At 40.2% G+C, this 19,192-nt stretch overlaps 1 protein-coding gene across 1 annotated transcript in view; it reads right to left on the bottom strand.

The window, feature by feature from the left end:
* LOC136863415 (zinc finger CCCH domain-containing protein 15 homolog) overlaps positions 1 to 19,192 on the bottom strand; it is a 181,782-nt gene that overhangs the window by 46,698 nt on the left and 115,892 nt on the right. Inside the window, exon 5 of the mRNA XM_067139825.2 lies at positions 2,900 to 3,022. Within this exon, the coding sequence (XP_066995926.1) occupies positions 2,900 to 3,022 (123 nt within the window). The remainder of the gene's footprint in view (positions 1 to 2,899; positions 3,023 to 19,192) is intronic.

Genomic DNA, 19,192 nt, shown 5'->3' with positions numbered 1-19,192 from the left:
CTATGCTCAATGAACAAGGTTTTTATACACAAGGATACGCAGATGACCTAGTGATTGTGGTATGAGGTAAGGTGATGAGTGTTATCCAGGACCTCATGCAAAGATCACTTAACCTTGTGGAGAAGTGGTGTCGGGAAGAACAACTATCAGTCAACCTGAACAAGATAACTCTGGTCCCTTTTACAAGGAGGAGGAAATTAGAGAGACACAGATAACAGAAGCTCTTTGGGCAAGATATATGGAAGAACAGGCACTGCACCTAGGTGTAGTGTTAGATAAAAATCTAACCTGGAATCCACATACAGAAAGGAATATAATCCGGGCCAAGAACTTGCTGTATGCATGTAAAAGAGCTGTTGCGAAGACATGGGGCCTAAGACCATCAATGGTAATGTGGATATATACAATGATCATTAGACCATTGATGGCCTATGCTGCAATCATCTGGTGGCAGAAAGTAAGCAAAGGAAAAGTCACTAGTAGATTGGATAGCCTACAGAGAATGGCACGCATAGCCATATCTGAGGCCATGAGAACTACACCGACGGAAGCCTTGTATACTTTTTTTTTTTTTTTTTTTTGCTAGTTGCTTTACGTTGCACCGACACAGATAGGTCTTATGGCGACGATGGGACAGGAAAGGGCTAGGAGTGGGAAGGAAGCGGCCGTGGCCTTAATTAAGGTACAGCCCCAGCATTTGCCTGGTGTGAAAATGGGAAACCACGGAAAACCATCTTCAGGGCTGCCGACAGTGGGGTTCGAACCTACTATCTCCCGAATACTGGATACTGGCCACACTTAAGCGACTGCAGCTATCGAGCTCGGTCTTAAATACTTTACTAGACCTCCCATCACTATGCAATTCCATAAAGGTAAGGTAAGGTAAGGTAAGGTAAGGGTGTATTCTGCCCGAAGGCAAGACCGAACCTCTGCACAGGTGTGCCTGAGCCGGAGTATACGTACGGTAGGGTGGCCAGTTCCTTTCCGCTCCTCCATTCCCTTACCCCCCCACCAACAGTGCATGGCAGCCCATCCAAATCTTGACCACGCCCAATGGTGCTTAACTTCAGAGATCTCACAGGATCCGGTGTTTCAACACGGCTACAGCCGTTGATAATTTCATAAAAGGACAGGCTAGAATGAGTTTATATAGATTGGCACAATCAGAGTGCTGGAATGTACAAAGACTTAATCTAGGACACTGTAAAATTAACAGAGTAATAACAGACGAAGTTCTACACATGCCTTCCGATTATACGATACCAAAGTACAACTTTGAAAATCCGTTTCAGACCCAGATAAAAAAAAGACTGGGATATCAACAAATGGAGTACTGAAAAAGAAGATATAGTGTGGTGGACTGATGGCTCAAAGACTGGGGAGGGCACAGGAGGAGGGATCAACCTGAGACATCAATCCAGATGACCCTGGGCAAACATACTACAGTCTTTCAAGCGGAAGTGATAGCTATCACAACATGTATTGAAGAAAATCTGAAAATGACTATAGGAATAAGAACATTTTCATTTTTATGGAGAGCCAAGCAACCATTAAGGCACTAGAAGCAGTCCAGATAACATCCAGAATTGTCTGGTATTGCCATTCACTTCTCCTGAAACTCTCAAAGTACAACATTGTCAAAATAATATGGGCACCAGGGCATGCAGGTATAGGAGGAAATGAAAAGGCAGATAAACTGGCCAGGAAAGGGGCAGAAACACATTTTGTAGGCCCAGAACCTGTATGCAGGATTTTCTATGGACAAGCCCAACATTACATAGGAAAATGGGTACAAAAGATATAAATGGAGAACTGGAAAAATACTCCAGGATACAGGCTTGCAAAGGAACTGATAAAAGGACCAAACAAGAAGCATATTAAAGAACTGTTGAAACTCAGCAGAGAAAATATAAGATGGGTAGTAGGACTGTTGACAGGACACTGCCATCTGAAAAAACACCTACATAGAATTGGAGTAATAAGAGACAATATATGTAAGAAATTCAAAGAAGCAGAAGAATCAGCTGAACACACAATGTTAGGCACTGGGTAGAATCAAACTCTCCACTCTAGGACTACCAGCTGAAGAGAGAGGAAAAATTCAAGAAGACCCAATAAGAACAACCTGCAGCTTTGTGAAGGGAGCAGGTATATCTGGGTGGGAATGAAGGAAAACATGGTAGCAAATGATCTTAGAGGTCGACGCTAAATAAGAACTAATATTTAGAGGCCCCATGAAGAAAAGGAGAAGAAGAACAACTAATTTGATGTTCAATAGTTGTCTGTGAAGCTTTACTATCAAGACAATTCTATAAATTTAGTCACGTTCTGCTGGAGGATAGTTAAGTAGAAAATTCACCATGGAGTTGGTTAACACGCTCTATAAGAGAGCAAGTGTTCAAGCACAGTTTTACTTTAAGAGAATCTATCCATGGTCATTGTGTGTGACTGTTGTTACCACAGCAGATAGGTATTGCAATATTTGTTTTTGTCTTAAGTTGTACTTCCTTGAATTCACGATTTGTTAGTCGCTGGATGTATCGCATATTAACAACTGCAAAAACTAGAACTACATTCAGTAGTTGTGGGATGCTAAATTACAATCTCACATATTACCTAACATTATAAAAAAAGGAACAAAAAAGAAGCAAATCAAGTCATATCTTTCCATTCCATTACTTATTTTAACCCTCTGGGGTCCTTTTCTTCTCCTGTGCTCCTGCACTTTTACCACCTGTATTCGTATTTGTCTTCTCTTTTGCTATATTTTTTCAAGGTTTCTTTTCACATCAAGAGGATGAAGCTGTTGGATTGATGAGGAGAGATCCCGTCTCCCTCCTATCATCTATACTATTCAACTAAGCAAGCCACAGTTAATAAAAACACATTCTATTCTTACCTCCACAGTATTGTAATCCTCATCATCTTGCAATTTGTAAGAATCAAAGGCTTCATCTCCATCTTCAAACTGATCTTCAGCAGCCAAATTGGGATTGAAGTAGAACATATCTCGTCCAGACAACTGTTAAAAAGAGAACAATAATCTCAATTACTTCACAAAAACAAATAATGATAATTTTATACATACATACATACATTATCATTATAGACTGTTATGCCTTTCAGCGTTCAGTCTGCAAGCCTCTGCGAATTTACTAAACGTCGCCACAATCCTCGATTAGCAACTAGCGTTGTGGCCTCATTTAGTTCTATACCTCTTATCTTTAAATCGTTAGAAACCGAGTCTAACCATCGTCGTCTTGGTCTGCCTCTACTTTTCTCACCCTCCATACCAGAGTCCATTATTCTCCTAGGTAACCTATCCTCCTCCATTCACCTCACATGACCCCACCACCGAAGCCGGTTTATGCGTACAGCTTCATCCATCGAGTTCATCCATAAATTAGCCTTTATCTCCTCATTCCGAGTACCCTTCTGCCATTGTTCCCACCTGTTTGTACCAGCAATCATTCTTGCTACTTTCATGTCTGTTACTTCTAACTTATTCATAAGTCCACCCAGCTTTCGCTCCCATAAAGCAAAGTTGGTCTGAAAACAGATCGATGTTAAGATGCTTTCGTTCGGGAGCTGACCTCCTTCTTACAGAATACTGTCGATCGCAACTGCGAGCTCACTGCATTAGCTTTACTGCACCTTGATTCAATCTCACTTACTATATTACCATCCTGGGAGAACAAACAACCTAAATACTTGAAATTATCGACCTGTTCTAGCTTTGTATCACCAATCTGACATTCAATTCTGTTGAATTTCTTACCTACTGACATCAATTTAGTCTTCGAGAGGCTAATTTTCATACCATACTCATTGCACCTATTTTCAAGTTCCAAGATATTAGACTGTAGGCTTTCGGCACAATCTGCCATTATGACCAAGTCGTCAGCATAGGCCAGACTCCTTATTACATTTCCACCTAACTGAATCCCTCCCTGCCATTTTATACTTTTCAGCAGATGATCCATGTAAACTATGAACAGCAAAGGTGAACGATTACAGCCTTGTCTAACCCCTGTAAGTACCCTGAACCAAGAACTCATTCTACCATCAATTCTCACTGAAGCCCAATTGTCAACATAAATACCTTTGATTGATTTTAATAATCTACCTTTAATTCCATAGACCCCAGTATGGCGAACATCTTACAAAAAAAAGGTATCAAGAGAAAGAGTACGACAAAATATCACAAGAAAAAGGTGCCCAAGTTGAGAGGTTAATTGCCCAAGGCTGCAGTGAGGGTTGTGTGGTTCAGTGTGGTTACAGGGGTCAAACCCGTTCATTATTTACTGACACTGGAAACATTGTCAACCTCTGCAGTGTAACGGTTGATATAGATGTTGATTGCCATAGGGAACCTGAAATATTTGTCCCGAATGAGTAAATTTATGTATGTTAGGTCATCGGCCCAGAGGCTGGTTGGATCCTCGAATAGCACCACCAAAGGTTATCCGGTCATAAGGAAACCGCAAAAACCAATGGCAGCACCAAAATTAGGCGTACTAGGCAAGACGAGGAGTGAGGTAGTTTGCCATTGCTTTCCTCACTGGGTCAGAAACTGCTATTGCAGCACGACTGACCCTATGAGCAACACCTTTCGTAACACTCAGATGCACTAGTCGTGCTCTGAATGTCATTACTCAGCACCACCCATACTCCAGCAGCTTCCATATTGTCACAGCCATGGATGAGACTGGGACTTCGGTGGAAGCTACACTTTACTCTGGCCTGTGCCAAGAGATGGATACAAAAGTACTATAACTATCATGAAATGGCAGCAGGCAAGAGTAAATTTATAATACCAATATAAATGGTCCGTTATTGGACATTATATTTTCCAGCTAATCCCATTCTTGGTTGCCAGCGTTTTGCCCCAGTGGGCCCATGTAAACCTGTACGGTTTGAGGCTCTGTGTACAGAAACACCTACTACTTGTGCTAATTTTGTGAGTGATTTTTTCAGTGACTGTTCAATTTTACAACTTAAAAACATTATCCTTTGTTCCGTATTGACTCTGAATTTTAAAATTGTAACTGTTGGGGAGATCCACCAAATCATACACCATTACAATCAGTCTTACTGATCAATTATACTCACAAAAAAATACAGTACATATTTCAGGTCCTAAGAGCCATCTTCAGCTGTTAAACAGCCTAAATTAAAATAGCCATAGATAAGACATTGTCTACATGATGGTGTGCACAAACATAATAAACATTTATAACAAGGTTTAACACAGGAAAACACTGTAGAAAGGACACTAGGAAAGTTTTGCAATACACAAAAATGGTTGTCAGGACACCCGTTATGGTGAGGGATGAAAAGAGGGGTGAAAACCGGTCTAGAAGACAGCAAGGCGCGACCTTCACACCAGTTGTTACCAAGCAGTGGGATATTTTTTTTTTGCTAGGGGCTTTACGTTGCACCGACACAGATAGGTCTTATGGCGATGATGGGATAGGAAAGGCCTAGGAGTTGGAAGGAAGCGGCCGTGGCCTTAATTATTAAAGTACAGCCCCAGCATTTGCCTGGTGTGAAAATGGAAAACCATTTTCAGGGCTGCAGATAGTGGGATTCGAACCTACTATCTCCCGGATGCAAGCTCACAGCCGCGCGCCTCTACACGCACGGCCAACTCGAGCAGTGGGATTGAAAGCAAGTTAAGATGTCAGTGTGGTCTAAAGGTGAATATCGCGCAATTATCCGCTACAATTTTGCTCGTGGATTAACTGTTCACCAGTGCCTGGAGGAAATGACTCCTGAGCAGGGGAAAGACTGTCCACATCGGAAAACAATTTTCCGCTGGTACAAAGAGTTCCAGAGGGGAAATTTTAGGGTTGAAGATGATCCTCGTTCTTTGCGACCATCTGAATCAGTGATTGAGGAAAATATTGAAGCTGTGAGGAAAATGTTGCAGCAAGAGAGGCAGTTGACATATCGGCAGGTAGAAGAGACCCTCCACATCCCTGCACCAACTATTCATTTAATTCTACACGACCAACTCCATGGTAGAAAGGTTTGTTCCCTTTGGGTTTTGGGTGCCCAATTCACTTTCAGAGGAACAAAGGGCACATCGAGTGAAATGGTGCCGAAAAATGCTAAAACAGTTTGAAAATGGGACTTCGCATAACGTCAATAGCATCGTTACAGGTGACGTAACTTGGCTTTATTATTACGATGTCCCAACAAAATCCCAGAACAAGGTGTGGCTGTTTGAAGATGAGGGTATTCCTGTGACTGTGCGAAAGTCAAGGTCAGTGAAGAAAAGGACGATTAGAGTATTCTTCACTAAATGGGGCATCCTGACTTGGGTTGTGCTAGAAACAGAAAGGACAGTTACTGCGAAGTGGTACAGCGAGACTTGTCTGCCTCAGGTCATCCATGCTCTCAAGCAGCTCCGTCCACAGTCACGGCTCAACACTTGGCTCTTGATTCACAACAATGCTCCAGCACATCTTGCTAATGTAACAATGGATTTTCTTGCCAGATCAGGGTTGACTGTGCTTGATGACCCTCCACACAGGCCTGATCCTGCCCTATGTGACTTCGCACTCTTCCCAGAAGTGAAGATGAAGCTGAAAGGGCGGCGTTTTTCATCCGAGGAGCTTCTGGCGGCATGGGATCAAGAGTGTGAAAATGTAATTGAAGAAAAGTGGCAGAGTTGGTTCAGTGACTGATTTCAACATGTGGAGAAGTGTATTGAGTGTGGTGAAAATTATTTTGAGAAAGTCTAAAGCGTTCACTCACATTGCAAAACTTTCCTAGTGTCCTTTGTATGTATCAAGTACATTCAACTTGAATCTTAAAATAAGTCCACAGTCCAAATTCAAATCGAAATTACAACAGTCCCATTTTAAAAATCCTTCTTAAAGATAAAACACGTGTCTCTCCTGCAATGTTCTGCTGTCGGGACACGCTAATGGAAGAGGGAAAGACTCCTCAAGGTTGAATCCTATAGTTGTATTGAATTGTACAGAACTTTTTCATTTGTAATAAACTTTTTTTTTTGCTAGTTGTTTTACGTCGCACCGACACAGATAGGTCTTACGGCGACGATGGGACAGGAAAGGGCTAGGAGTGGGATGGAAGCGGCCGTGACCTTAATTAAGGTACAGCCCCAGCATTTGCCTGGTGTGAAAATGGGAAATCACGGAAAACCATTTTCAGGGCTGCCGACAGTGGGGTTCGAACCTACTATCTCCCGAATACTGGATACTGGCCGCACTTAAGCGACTGCAGCTATTGAGCTCGGTTTGTAATAAACTAGTACAAACATGTTGCTTTAGAGCTGACTCCCTTTCTAAGTAACCACTTATTTTCACAAGGTTAGTGTAATCTGTCTCAGGAATGAACTCATCTTTGATTTTTGACAATAAATCATGGACAGGGGCCAATATATTTATCATGTTTTTGAGCTCTGAATATTTTTATTTATTTCAAATCATGTTTGTAATTTTTTCTTTTCATATTTTTCATATTGTAACAAATTTACATTAAATATGGTTACATTAGTGTTGTAACGCCTAGATCATTACAGACCATTCAACTATTGTACCAAGTATAACTGAATTTGTGTTATTCTTGCTATTTAATATAATTTATATGTATGTAAATATTTATAGGGTTTTTCTTTCATATAGGTTTCTCATAATTAGGGCTCGGATGTTTAAGACCTAAAAATAACCCAAATAAGCAAGCAAATATTACCTAAAAATTGACAAAATATGACTTAAAAATTACAAAGTATGAACCGAAAATGATTAATCCAAATATGACCATTTTGAAATAAATTATAAATCAAAACGGCATTTCCTTTGATACATATTGTTAACTAAATTCTTTATTCTTTCATATTAATTTTCTGAATATAATGTACATGTTTGGCAGTTATTCACAGTCTATTGCCCTTGATTCACTTATCAATCATTTGTGAATACAAACCTATAACTTACTAAGTAGGTTAAGATAATCAGATCACACAACATATTAGAAGTAAAAACATGTTTGCACCCTACACTGGTGGTTTGAAACTGGAGAAAAATAGAAATCAATGTACTTTTTTAAAAATATTTTGGAACGTTTAAACCCAGATTTCATTAATATTATTCAAATGCGTTAAAATGTAAATTGAGCACCACGAAACGAATTAAATAGATGTCTTTCAATACATTATGGTAGAAAAACGTGTATTGCAATCTGGGCCTAAGGCTAAAATGTTAAACAAAGCAAAAGTGCAGGATTTCACAAACGCTGCAAGTTCAGTAGTCAGTGAAAGGAGGTTGAGGTTCTATTATCTGAACAAAGAAAGTGAGCGATTACCTGAAGTAATTAGCTCACTGCTGGGATGGGTTTTTCTCGATTATTTCTCTCTACCTGGGAGACAGGTTTGTTGCGTTCAGCGGGTGGAGTAAAAGGTGGAGCGAGGTCTATGACCTTCATTCTATACAAAGGGTATTCCACTTGTATTAACTGCAGATGTGATACCAAGAAGCAGTTTTGTGAACACTAGTTCGCATTCAGTGAGTTGAAGGTGATTTTGCACAGCTACAGCTGTCGTCAAACCGCCGAAATATGACGTTTCTACGAAAATAACTCAAGTTATGACCTTATGACAAAAAATACCCAAAATATGCATTTATATGACAAATAAAAATGACTTAATTGTTATTATAATCACCTGATATGCACCAAAATCCAACCAGGCAAGAAAATACAAAGAAAAAATATGACTTTTCCTAAACATCCAAGCCCTACTCATAATCATTACATTATGTTGTATTATAGTAGTTGATAACAAGAGCTGAACTATCTTTCTTAGGGTAGAGTCTTATGACACGAAGTGTATACTTGACTTGCAACTATTTCCTCAAACGGTTATTTCAATTGGTTGAAGGACACAGGCCCAAACAAAGGAAAAATTCTCTGAAATCTACGTCAGGTGACCTGGTATCTCAATGACAATTTCCAAAATTGAGCTTGGTTATTTGAAGATGTCACCAACCATGAACTGTAGGTAGTGGTGGGAGATTTCACCCTATCTGAGATTATTCCATGAGGCACTGAAGAAAGAAGAGGGGTCAGAACTACGATGTATTTGGAACACGTGACAGACGACCAAGTGGGAGTGATTTTCACCCAAATATACAAATTCAAGCACTCGCTTGTCAATCATTCAAGCATTCACTCTCAATCACTTAGCACTTGTCATATGGATTCACTTTCTGCGACTGCAGTCAGTATTTCTAGTCCAGAATGGACAGACAGACTTTTAAATTGAGCCTTGCTAAGTCTTGTTCCATGTATAGTTAGATTTTGATATGTACTTGGATCAATGCCCACCACAATAGTGCAGGTCTGTATGCCCACCAGCTCAGCAGATGAGGAAATCGAAAGAATATCTGAAGAGATAGAAGATTTAATACAATATGTAAAAGGTGACGAGAATCTCATTGCGATGGGAGACTGGAATGCAGTGGTAGGCCAAGGAAGAGAAACTAATACAGTAGGAGAATTCAAATGGGCCAAAGGAACGAAAGAGGAAGTCGGCTGGTTGAATTCTGCACTGATCATAATTTGGTTCTTGCCAATACTTGGTTCAAAAACCACAAACGACGGCTGCATGCGTGGACGAGACCTGGAGACACTGGAAGGTATTAAATAGACTTCATTATGATTAGGCAGATATTAGGAAACCAGGTGTTGGATTGTAAAACTTTCCCAGGAGCAGAGGTGGATTCTGACCACAACTTGTTGGTCATGAAATGCCATCTGAAGTTGAAGAAATTGAAGAAAGGAAAGAATGCAAAAAGATGGGATCTAGACAAGTTAAAAGAAGAGAGTGTGAGGGATTGTTTCAAGGAACATGTTGCACAAGGACTAAATGAAGAGGCTGAAGGAAACACAATAGAGGACGAGTGAATAGTCATGAAAAATGAAGTCGGTAGTGCTGCTAAAGAAATGTTAGGAAGGAAGAAAAGATCAACTAAGAATCAGTGGATAACTCAGGAGATACTAGACCAGATTGATGAACGAAGAAAATACAAGAATGCTAGAAAAGATGAGGGCAGAAAAGAATACAGGCGATTAAAGAATAAAGTGGATAGAAAGTGCAAGGTAGCTAAGGAGGAATGGCTGAAGGAGAAGTGCAAGGATGTTGAAGGTTGTATGGTGCTAGGAAAGGTAGTTGCTGCATACAGGAAAATCAGGGAAACCTTTGGAGAAAGGAAATCTAGGTGTATGAATATTAAGAGCTCAGATGGAAAGCCACTTCTAGGGAAAGAAGACAAAGCACAAAGATGGCAGGAACATGTCCAATAGTTGTATCAAGGTAAACATGTAGATAATTTGGTTCTGGAACAAGAAGTGGCTGTTGATGCTGATGAAATGGGAGACCCAATTTTGAGGTCAGAGTTTGACAGAGCTGTGAGAGACCTAAATAGGAACAAAGCACCTGGAATTGATGACATTCCCTCTGAATTACTGACTGTCTTAGGAGAAACCAGCATGGCAATGTTCTTCCATTTAGTGTGTAGATGTACAAGACAGGAAAAGTGCCATCCGATTTTCGGCAGAATGTTGCTATACCTATTCCGAAGAAAGCCGGTGCTGACAAGTGTGAAAACTACCGCACCATTAGTTTAGTATCTCATGCCTGCAAAATTTTAACGCGTATTATTTACAGAAGACTGGAAAGACAAACTGATGCTGAGTTGGGAGATCAATAATTTGGCTTCAGAAGAAATGTAGGAACGTGTGAAGCAATCCTGACTTAATGTTTGATCTTAGAGGATCGAATTAAGAAGTGTAGCCCACGTACATGGCGTTTGTAGATCAAGAAAAGGGATTTGATAATGTTGAATGGACCAAGCTATTTGAGATTCTGAACGTGATTGGGATCAGATACCGAGAACGAAGAATTATCTACAATCTGTATAAAAATCAGTCTGCAGTGATAAGAATTGGGGGCTTTGAAAAAGAAGCAGCTATCCAGAAAGGAGTGAGGCAAGGCTGCAGTTTGTCCCCCCCCCCCATTTCAATGTTTACATAGAACAGGCAGTAACAGAAATCAAAGAGGAATTTGGAAAGGGAATCACAATGCCAGGAGAGGAAATCAAAACCTTGAGATTAGCCGATGATATTGTTATTTTATCTGAGGCTGCAGAAGATCTCGAGAAGTTGCTGAATGGTATGGATGAAGTCTTGGGTAAGGAGTACAAGATGAAAATAAATAAGTTCAAAACAAAAGTAACGGAGTGCAGTCAAACAAAGGCAGGTGATGCAGGTAATATTAGATAGGAATTGAAGTCTTAAAGGAAGTAGATGAATATTGTTACTTGGGTAGTAAAATAACTAACGATGGCAGAAGTAAGGAGGACATAAAATGCAGACTAGCACAAGCAACGAAGAGCTTTCTTAAGAAAAGAAATTTACTCAATTCAAACACTGATATAGGAATTAGAACGATGTTTCTGAAGACTTTCATCTGGAGCGTGGCATTGTATGGAAGTGAAACGTGGATGATAACTAGCTCAGAAAGAAAGAGAATAGAAGCTTTTGAAATGTGGTGTTACAGAAGAATGCTGAAGGTGAGATGGATAGATCAAATCTCAAATTAAGAGATACTGAATCGAATTGGAGAGAGGTGATTGATTTGGCTAAATTTGACGAGAAGAAGAGATAGAATGATAGGACACATCTTAAGACACCCAGGACTTGATCAGTTGATTTTTAAAGGAAATGTAGGCACTAAGAAGGGTAAGGGTAGACCAAGGTATGAATATGACAAGCAGATTAGAGCAGACTTAGGGTGCAATAGTTACGTAGAAATGAAAAGGGTGGCACAGAGGACTGATGACTCAAACAACAACTTGGATGAGTTCCATAACTTAGAAAAATTTCTATCTGGTGTTCTCTCCTTAAAAAAGAACCCACGGTGTTTTATATGAGATCAGGGCTGATATTCTAGCTATAAACATTGGCATAATAGGAAGTGATAAGGTTAGCCAAGACATCATTCAATTTGTGATTGATGCACGCATGAGGCAGGGTTGGTACCAAGCTGGCCTAATGACCCACGCTACTACAGATGACCACGAGGGATCCACAACCACAGAAGAAGTCCAGATGAGAGAAGCTACATCTGGTGAGCCATTGAGTAACCTGATGCAAGTCTGTGTATGATTGAATTTCTTAATCATGTTTTATTTTCAAACTTAAACATTTTTTTGTTCTTTTTAAATTAATTCAGATCATATTAATTCTCCTGGTTTCCTCTCAAGAAAGTAGTTAACGATTAGTGTCCCATCACCCCAACCCTCGGAAATTAAAGAGCCGGTCTTTCTAATTATACATTTTGTCTCTGAGCCTTCTGCTCTGGACTGGTGCCCATTCTCTATAGAAATACGAGGTCATACAAACTCAGACTGGGAAACCAAGGGTATTGCATTAATTAAAACTTTCTTACTCGTCACAATAAGCGTGCAAGTGTGTGGCGAGCCTTTTGGGCTTATGTGAGAAAAGAAATGTGATTGGTAAATTAGAGTTTCTATTGCACTATCATTGAGAGAATCAAGCTATCGTGATGCCATTGTAGGAATGAGCGGGAAAATAAAGTGTGAAACACATCTCTGCTACTCTCCAAAACAAGTGTTCGTATTCCATCCAGTTATGGTCAGTGTTGTCATCTGGCAGCAGTATGCATAACTATAATGTTATCATTCATGTTTACCAGAAAAGACATGGACGTATTTCCAGCATGCGATGATTTATTAGTTAAGAAAACCAAGCTTAAGCGCTGCTCAGCCACCGTATGTGGCAGTAAATGAGCAATACTTGGGCACCGTGTTCAATGTGTTAACAGAAACAAGAATGATCTAGTTATAATTATTAATTTATTTACTACTACTTTAGAACTAAGGAAGTTCATACTTTACAATTACCCTAATCAATTATTATTATTTGTCTCAGACCAATTAATACCAATATAAATGGTCCGTTATTGGACATTACCAATTTTCCAGCTAACTCATCCCTGGTTGCCAGCGTTTTGCCCCCATGTGCTAGGTTGGGCTCATCAGTTGGTACCTAGCACACCCACCAAGACGCATGGCTAGTGCATACCGTGGAGGCCACTGCGTAGGCTGCTTGGAGCCACCGGCAGTGCCAATGCAATCAGATATCTGATGGCCAAGCAGGCATCAATTTTTGGTAATGAGACAAAATCTCTCATAGTGCATTAATTAATTAACACACTAGAAGGTAAATATCGCTGCCCGATTCTCTTTTTTTAAATGGCTCATCACTGCTGCCAACTTGACTAGTTACATATTAAAATCACCAGACATAACCGTAACAAACTAACCTCAATGTAAGCATCGGTAAAGAACGTTCCCTTAGCCCGGTAAATGATAAAAAGTTAAGATGAAATAAATCAAGATATTCATAATTAAGTCGGTTTCCACGCTCAACAAGGAATTAAGGAAATACATGCACTTTCTCACTCAAATTAAAGTTACATATTTCTACCTTTATTTTGATATATGCATTACTATAACCATATTCTTGAAAAGAGGGGTGTCTTAAACGATGCAATTTATCTAATGAGTCCTTGCAGTGTGATTTTCAAAAGTTCCAGAAATTACTTAATGCCTTTCCTTTCTTTTGCATGAAGATTTTTTTGTCTCTACAATAACCAGTAGAGATATTATTGGACATATCTTCAAGCTTATCTAGTAAACATATAGGAGCACTAATGTGCCAGGCTACGTGAACGGAAATTAGGTCAGCTTGCAAGCTCACTGCGGAATTGAGAATGGTAATGTTGTTAGTTCAATGGTTTTCTATGGTTTTCATAGTCGCCGAGGTGCCAGGATTTTGTCCCGCAAGAGTTCTTTTACGTACCAGTAGATCTACAGGCATGAGACTGGCGTATATGAGCACCTTCAAATACCGGTGGACTCGAACCCACCAACCTGAGCTAGTGATACATTTTCTCCTTCAATCGCTTAAATTAATTTTAAAAATTTCCTGCCTTTATTTTGACGTACACATTACTATAACCGTATTCTTAAAGGGAGGGAGGGGAGGGGGGGGAGAGATCTAGATTGTATAATTCATTGCATTTTACATAAGTTCAAGAACTTACCACATAGGCCCTATCTGTCTTTCCTTTTGCTTGGATGTTGTTTTCTTCTTCTTCTTTCTTCAATAAGCAGCAGGGGACGGGAGGCATTTTAAACATATTTTTAGCTTGCAAGTTGGTGTATCTCAAGCTTACTGCATTAGAGAAACGCAGGAAATGTACATGGGCACTAATGAGTCAAACAACATTACCAGATTTTTATATGTATATTGGCTTTAATCACACTGATTGAATACAGGTTGTAAGGCAAGAATGGGATAGGAAAGAGGGCTAGGACTTAAATGAAAGGAAACAACCCTTGCCTTAATAAAGGTACAGCCACGGCATTAGCCCAAAGTGAAAATGAGAGAACAAAAAGAAAACTTCAGATCTGCTAACTGTGGGGTTCGAATCCACCATCTTCCGAAAGCAAGCTCAGAGCAATGTGATCGAACTGCACAGCCAATTCACTCAGTTTCTTGTGACGCGTAATACCACATGGGCTTACTCTCTCCCTAATTACACAGTTTGGACTTCTACCATAGGGCAACCCACTTACCTGTATATGGATCTTCAGTTGTTCATCATCATTTCCCCTTATCGAGCGCATGCCGGGTTGGGATACTTATGGCACTTCTCCATCTTCCTCTTTCCTTCCATAATTCCTCTTCTATGATCTTGTCCCACTCTAAATTTAGTTTTCTCATGCCGCTCTTCAATGATTCAGTCCACCTTGTTCTAGGTCTTCCTCTTGCTCTCTTGCCCTCGCACTTTGCCTCCAGCATCAGTTTTGGAATTCTATCCTCCTCCATCTTCTTCACATGACCAAACCACCTTAGTTTATTCTTTTCAATTCTCTCATTTAGCTTTCCTATCCCAACTTCCTTCTTAACATCTTCATTTCTCACTCTGTTTTTCCATCTCTTTCCTATCATACTTCTTAGGAATTTCTTCTCACTGGCTTGAATTCTACTTTCTTGCCTGCTCGTCAAAGTCCAAGTCTCAGCTGCATAAGTCAGTATGGGTACATAGTACATTTTGTACATTATCTCTTTACTTTTCCTTGGTAGTTCTTTATCCAAACAAGTTTTCTTACACTTCAGTACCCTCCTGAGAATCTCCATGTCCACCCTAGCATTTTGCATTGATTCACTTCCTCGGTATTTAGAGCTGTCCACAATTTCCAGACTCTGACTTCCAATTTTCACAGTGCCCTTTCCTTGCCTCGACATCATCAGTCTTGCTTTTATCTGTACTGATTTTCAAGTCATACTTCTCAATTCTTTTGTTCAGTACATTTAGTTGTTGTTGCACTTCTTTAATGTTCTTTCCCCAGATCACATCATTTTAATAAAAGATACTTCCCTAGTCCGTTGTCTGATTGGTGCAGGTATAACAAATATATTTGGAAATAAATTCTTTTTTATTTACATCATAAGGAAGTCATATTGTCACAGTAATAACAATATGCAATGAAATAAATGAATCCAAAGAGATAAGCATTATGTATACATTAAATATTACTTTATTTACATTTTTAAAAACAACAACAAAAGTATGCAATAAAGAAATAAATATTATTAACAACATCAAGAGCCATTCCATGGTTAATGAATTACAAAGCAGGGGGTATGAATAAACAAACATAATAAACATGAGTACTAGTATTTAAAGAGCAAAAGCAAAGTCATCTCCGTGCAAGCCACGAAGGCCATTGGAAGGGTGGAAGGTGAAGGCTTCCACTATCCATAACGTTGGCACTTTGTAGGGTAGAGTGGTTAGCTCTGCATTCAGCATGAGCATTGAAACTTGCTCACTGACTTGAAGCTCGCTGACCCCAAGTTCTTCCAGCCAGGTGACATTGATTTGTTAATAAGCGCAGAACATTTCTTTTAATTATTGAAAGTTGGTCGCAGAACTCGATCACCAGATTATCCTATTTTTCAAAAACCTGAACTAGGATGGATTATTGCTAAACATTACCATCAGAGGGAAGAGAAATGCCTTACATTAATCACATGTTTCTTGAAGTCGGAGGACAGGTCAGACACCCAGCTACAGCGGTTCTGGGAAATAGAAGAGCTTATGTCCCCAGTCATGACAAGAGAAGAGTAGAGCCACAGAAAGGCATTTTACAGAGAATACAACTTGGGATGCTACAGGCAGATTTATAGTTTGCTTACCTCTCAAGCAGAAACCTGAGGTTCTGGGAAACTTCTTCAATCATGCCATGTCAAGACTAACTAGAACGGTGTTTCAGTAGGCAGCTCTCACTTAAGCACGAGTACTGTAACTTTCTTCATGAGTACGAGGCCATAGGGCATATGGTTACGGTCAGGGAATGAAGATGGAAGCTACTATCTACCCCATCAACCAGTTTTTAAGCTTAGTAGCTCAACTATCAAAATGAGGGTTGTATATGATGTATCTGCTAAAACTTCTAACAATATTTCATTGAATGGTTGGAGCGACAATACAACAGGATCTTTACTCTATTATTCTAATTGCCTCCGCTGCAAGTCATGGTTCATTCGGATTATCTGGAGGGAATCACGTAGGGACACCCTGTCACTATGAACTGACAACTGTAACATATGGTACAGGAGCAGCACACTTCCTAGCTACCAGATGCCTGCAGCAACGTGCTGAAGATGAAGAATCGAGGTTCCCCAGAGCAGCACAAGTTGTTCGCACAGATATTTTTGATGACCTAGTAAGCGGCTGTGACAATATATAGGATGCTCTTCAGTTGCAATCTGAAATTATTAATTTACTAGAGAGAGGAGGATTTCACCTCAGGAAATGGTGTGCAAACCACCCAGCATTACTGGAAGCAGTTTCAGAAGAGGACAGGAAAACCCAGCTCTCTTTATGTCTTAATGAAGGCACTAGCGTGAAATCTTTAGGCCTATTATGACATCCAGTAACTGATAATTTTCTCATTTGTGGCAATCTGTATTCAGACAGCCCCTATCATGAGGATATTCATGTAACTAAATGAAAGGTCTTATCTGTCATCGCACCAATATTTGATCCACTTGGGTTAGTCAGTCCAATGGTAATTTCTTATAAGATTTTTATGCAGAAATTTTGGTTAGTCAATCTGAACCGGGACGACAGACTCCCATCTCAACTAGTCAGAGAATGAGAAGAACTTCACTTTCAGCTGCAGGCAGTAAGAGAATTTTATATTGAGCGGTTAGTCGCATGTAAGGAACCCCCTGTTGATGTACAAATTCATGGTTTTTCTGATGCTTCCGATTTAGCTCATGGAGCTTGTCTTTATGTACGGTCTGTTGACAAAAGGGGACAGGCCTGTGTCAGATTATTATGATCTAAATCCAGAGTAGCAACAGTGAAGAAACTGACACTACCAAGACTTGAACTGTGTGGAGCTCTACTACTTGCCCGACTAATCCGCAAGACCTTTTCAGTTTTGTCTCTCCCAGTCGGCAAGCTGTACCTGTGGACGGACTCCACCATTGTCTTAGCCTGGATCGCATCTCCTGCTACACGCTGGAAACAATTTGTGGCCAACAGAGTCTCTTCAATTCAAGAACACTCTCATAAGGCAGAATGGAGACATGTTCTTACCCGTTGCAATCCAGCAGATTTAATATCCAGAGGTGTTGCTCCAGGACAACTATGAGGTATGAACCTGTGGTGGCACGGACCATCTTGGTTAACTGAGACCATGAATCATGGCCAGAACACAATCTCGTCCCATGAAGAAGAGGAACTACCTGAGTCACGAAGTGCACTTCCTGTAGTCATGTTGATATGTACCAATTGGGATGAATTTATGCTGAAGTACTCGTCACTGTTCCGATTGACTCGAGTTACTGCATATTGTTGGAGATTCATTCACAATAATGCCAATCCTCAAGACAAGAGGTTAGGGATATTAAGTACACAAGAGCTGCAGATGGCCTTGCACTCCTGTATCAAAATTGCACAACAAGTGTGTTATGCTCAAGAGATAGCCAATCTCAACTCTAAATGCTGTATCTCAAGCAAGAGTAAAATTGCAGATTTACATACTTTCTTAGATGATAAGGGAATGCAAAGGGTAGGAGGAAGACTTGTAAATTCAAATCTACTTTATGATACTAAGCACTATCTTATCCTTCCTTCCCAGCATGCCCTCGCAAACCTTGTTGTGATGGCAGAACACATTAGCCTTTAGCATGCAGGTGCTAAATTAGTAATTGCATCATTAAAAGAAAGATTCTGGATTTGCATGGCCAGGGCAGTTGTTCAAATAGTCATCCAGGCGTCAACAGCTGAACAGCTGATGGGACAGCTCTCTGTGATCAGAGTGCAAGAGAGTCACCCATTTCTTAATTTAAGAGCTGGTTATGCTGGTCCTTTCTTTGTCAAGAGGGGAAACATAAGAAGCAGACAGACAACGAAAAGTCACATTGCACTGTTCATCTGCCTGGCTATCAAGGTTCTTCTTCTGGAGGTGGTGAGTGACCTCTCTACTGATGCCTTCATGGCAGCCATGAAGAGATTCATAGCTAGACATGGAAAATGCTCCATCATCTATAGTGATAATGGCACCAACTTCACTGGAGCCAACAGAAGAAGCAGCATCTGCAAAAACTATTCCTTTCAACCAGTTTTTGTGAAGAGATGAGGACTTCATTAGCGATGGAAGGCATCACATGGCACTTTATACCTCCCAGCTCTCCACACTTTGGCAGACATTGGGAAGCAGCTGTCAAGTCCATGAAATACCACTTGAGAAAAGTTGCAGGTAATGTGCTACTGAATTTTGAGGAGCTATGTACCCTTACTGCACAGATAGAAGCATATCTTAATTCTTGCTCCTTATCTGCCTTATCCTATGACCCTAATGACCTTAATTATTTATCACTTGCTCACTTCCTAATTGGTACCCCCCTTACAACCATTCCTGAGCCTGACATTACTGACCTGCCCATCAACAGATTGTCTCAATGGCAGTGTATCCAGTCAATGTAGCAGCAGTTGTGGAAGAGGTGTGTGCTGATTGCCTGAATTCACTGCAGCAGAGGAAGAAATGCACCTGTTCCA

This window comes from Anabrus simplex, chromosome 2 (genome assembly GCF_040414725.1).
Source record: "Anabrus simplex isolate iqAnaSimp1 chromosome 2, ASM4041472v1, whole genome shotgun sequence".
In the NCBI taxonomy this organism is placed as follows: domain Eukaryota; kingdom Metazoa; phylum Arthropoda; class Insecta; order Orthoptera; family Tettigoniidae; genus Anabrus; species Anabrus simplex.
The sequence above is the reverse complement of the archived record's forward strand: the minus strand, read 5'-3'. Positions and strand labels throughout refer to the sequence as shown.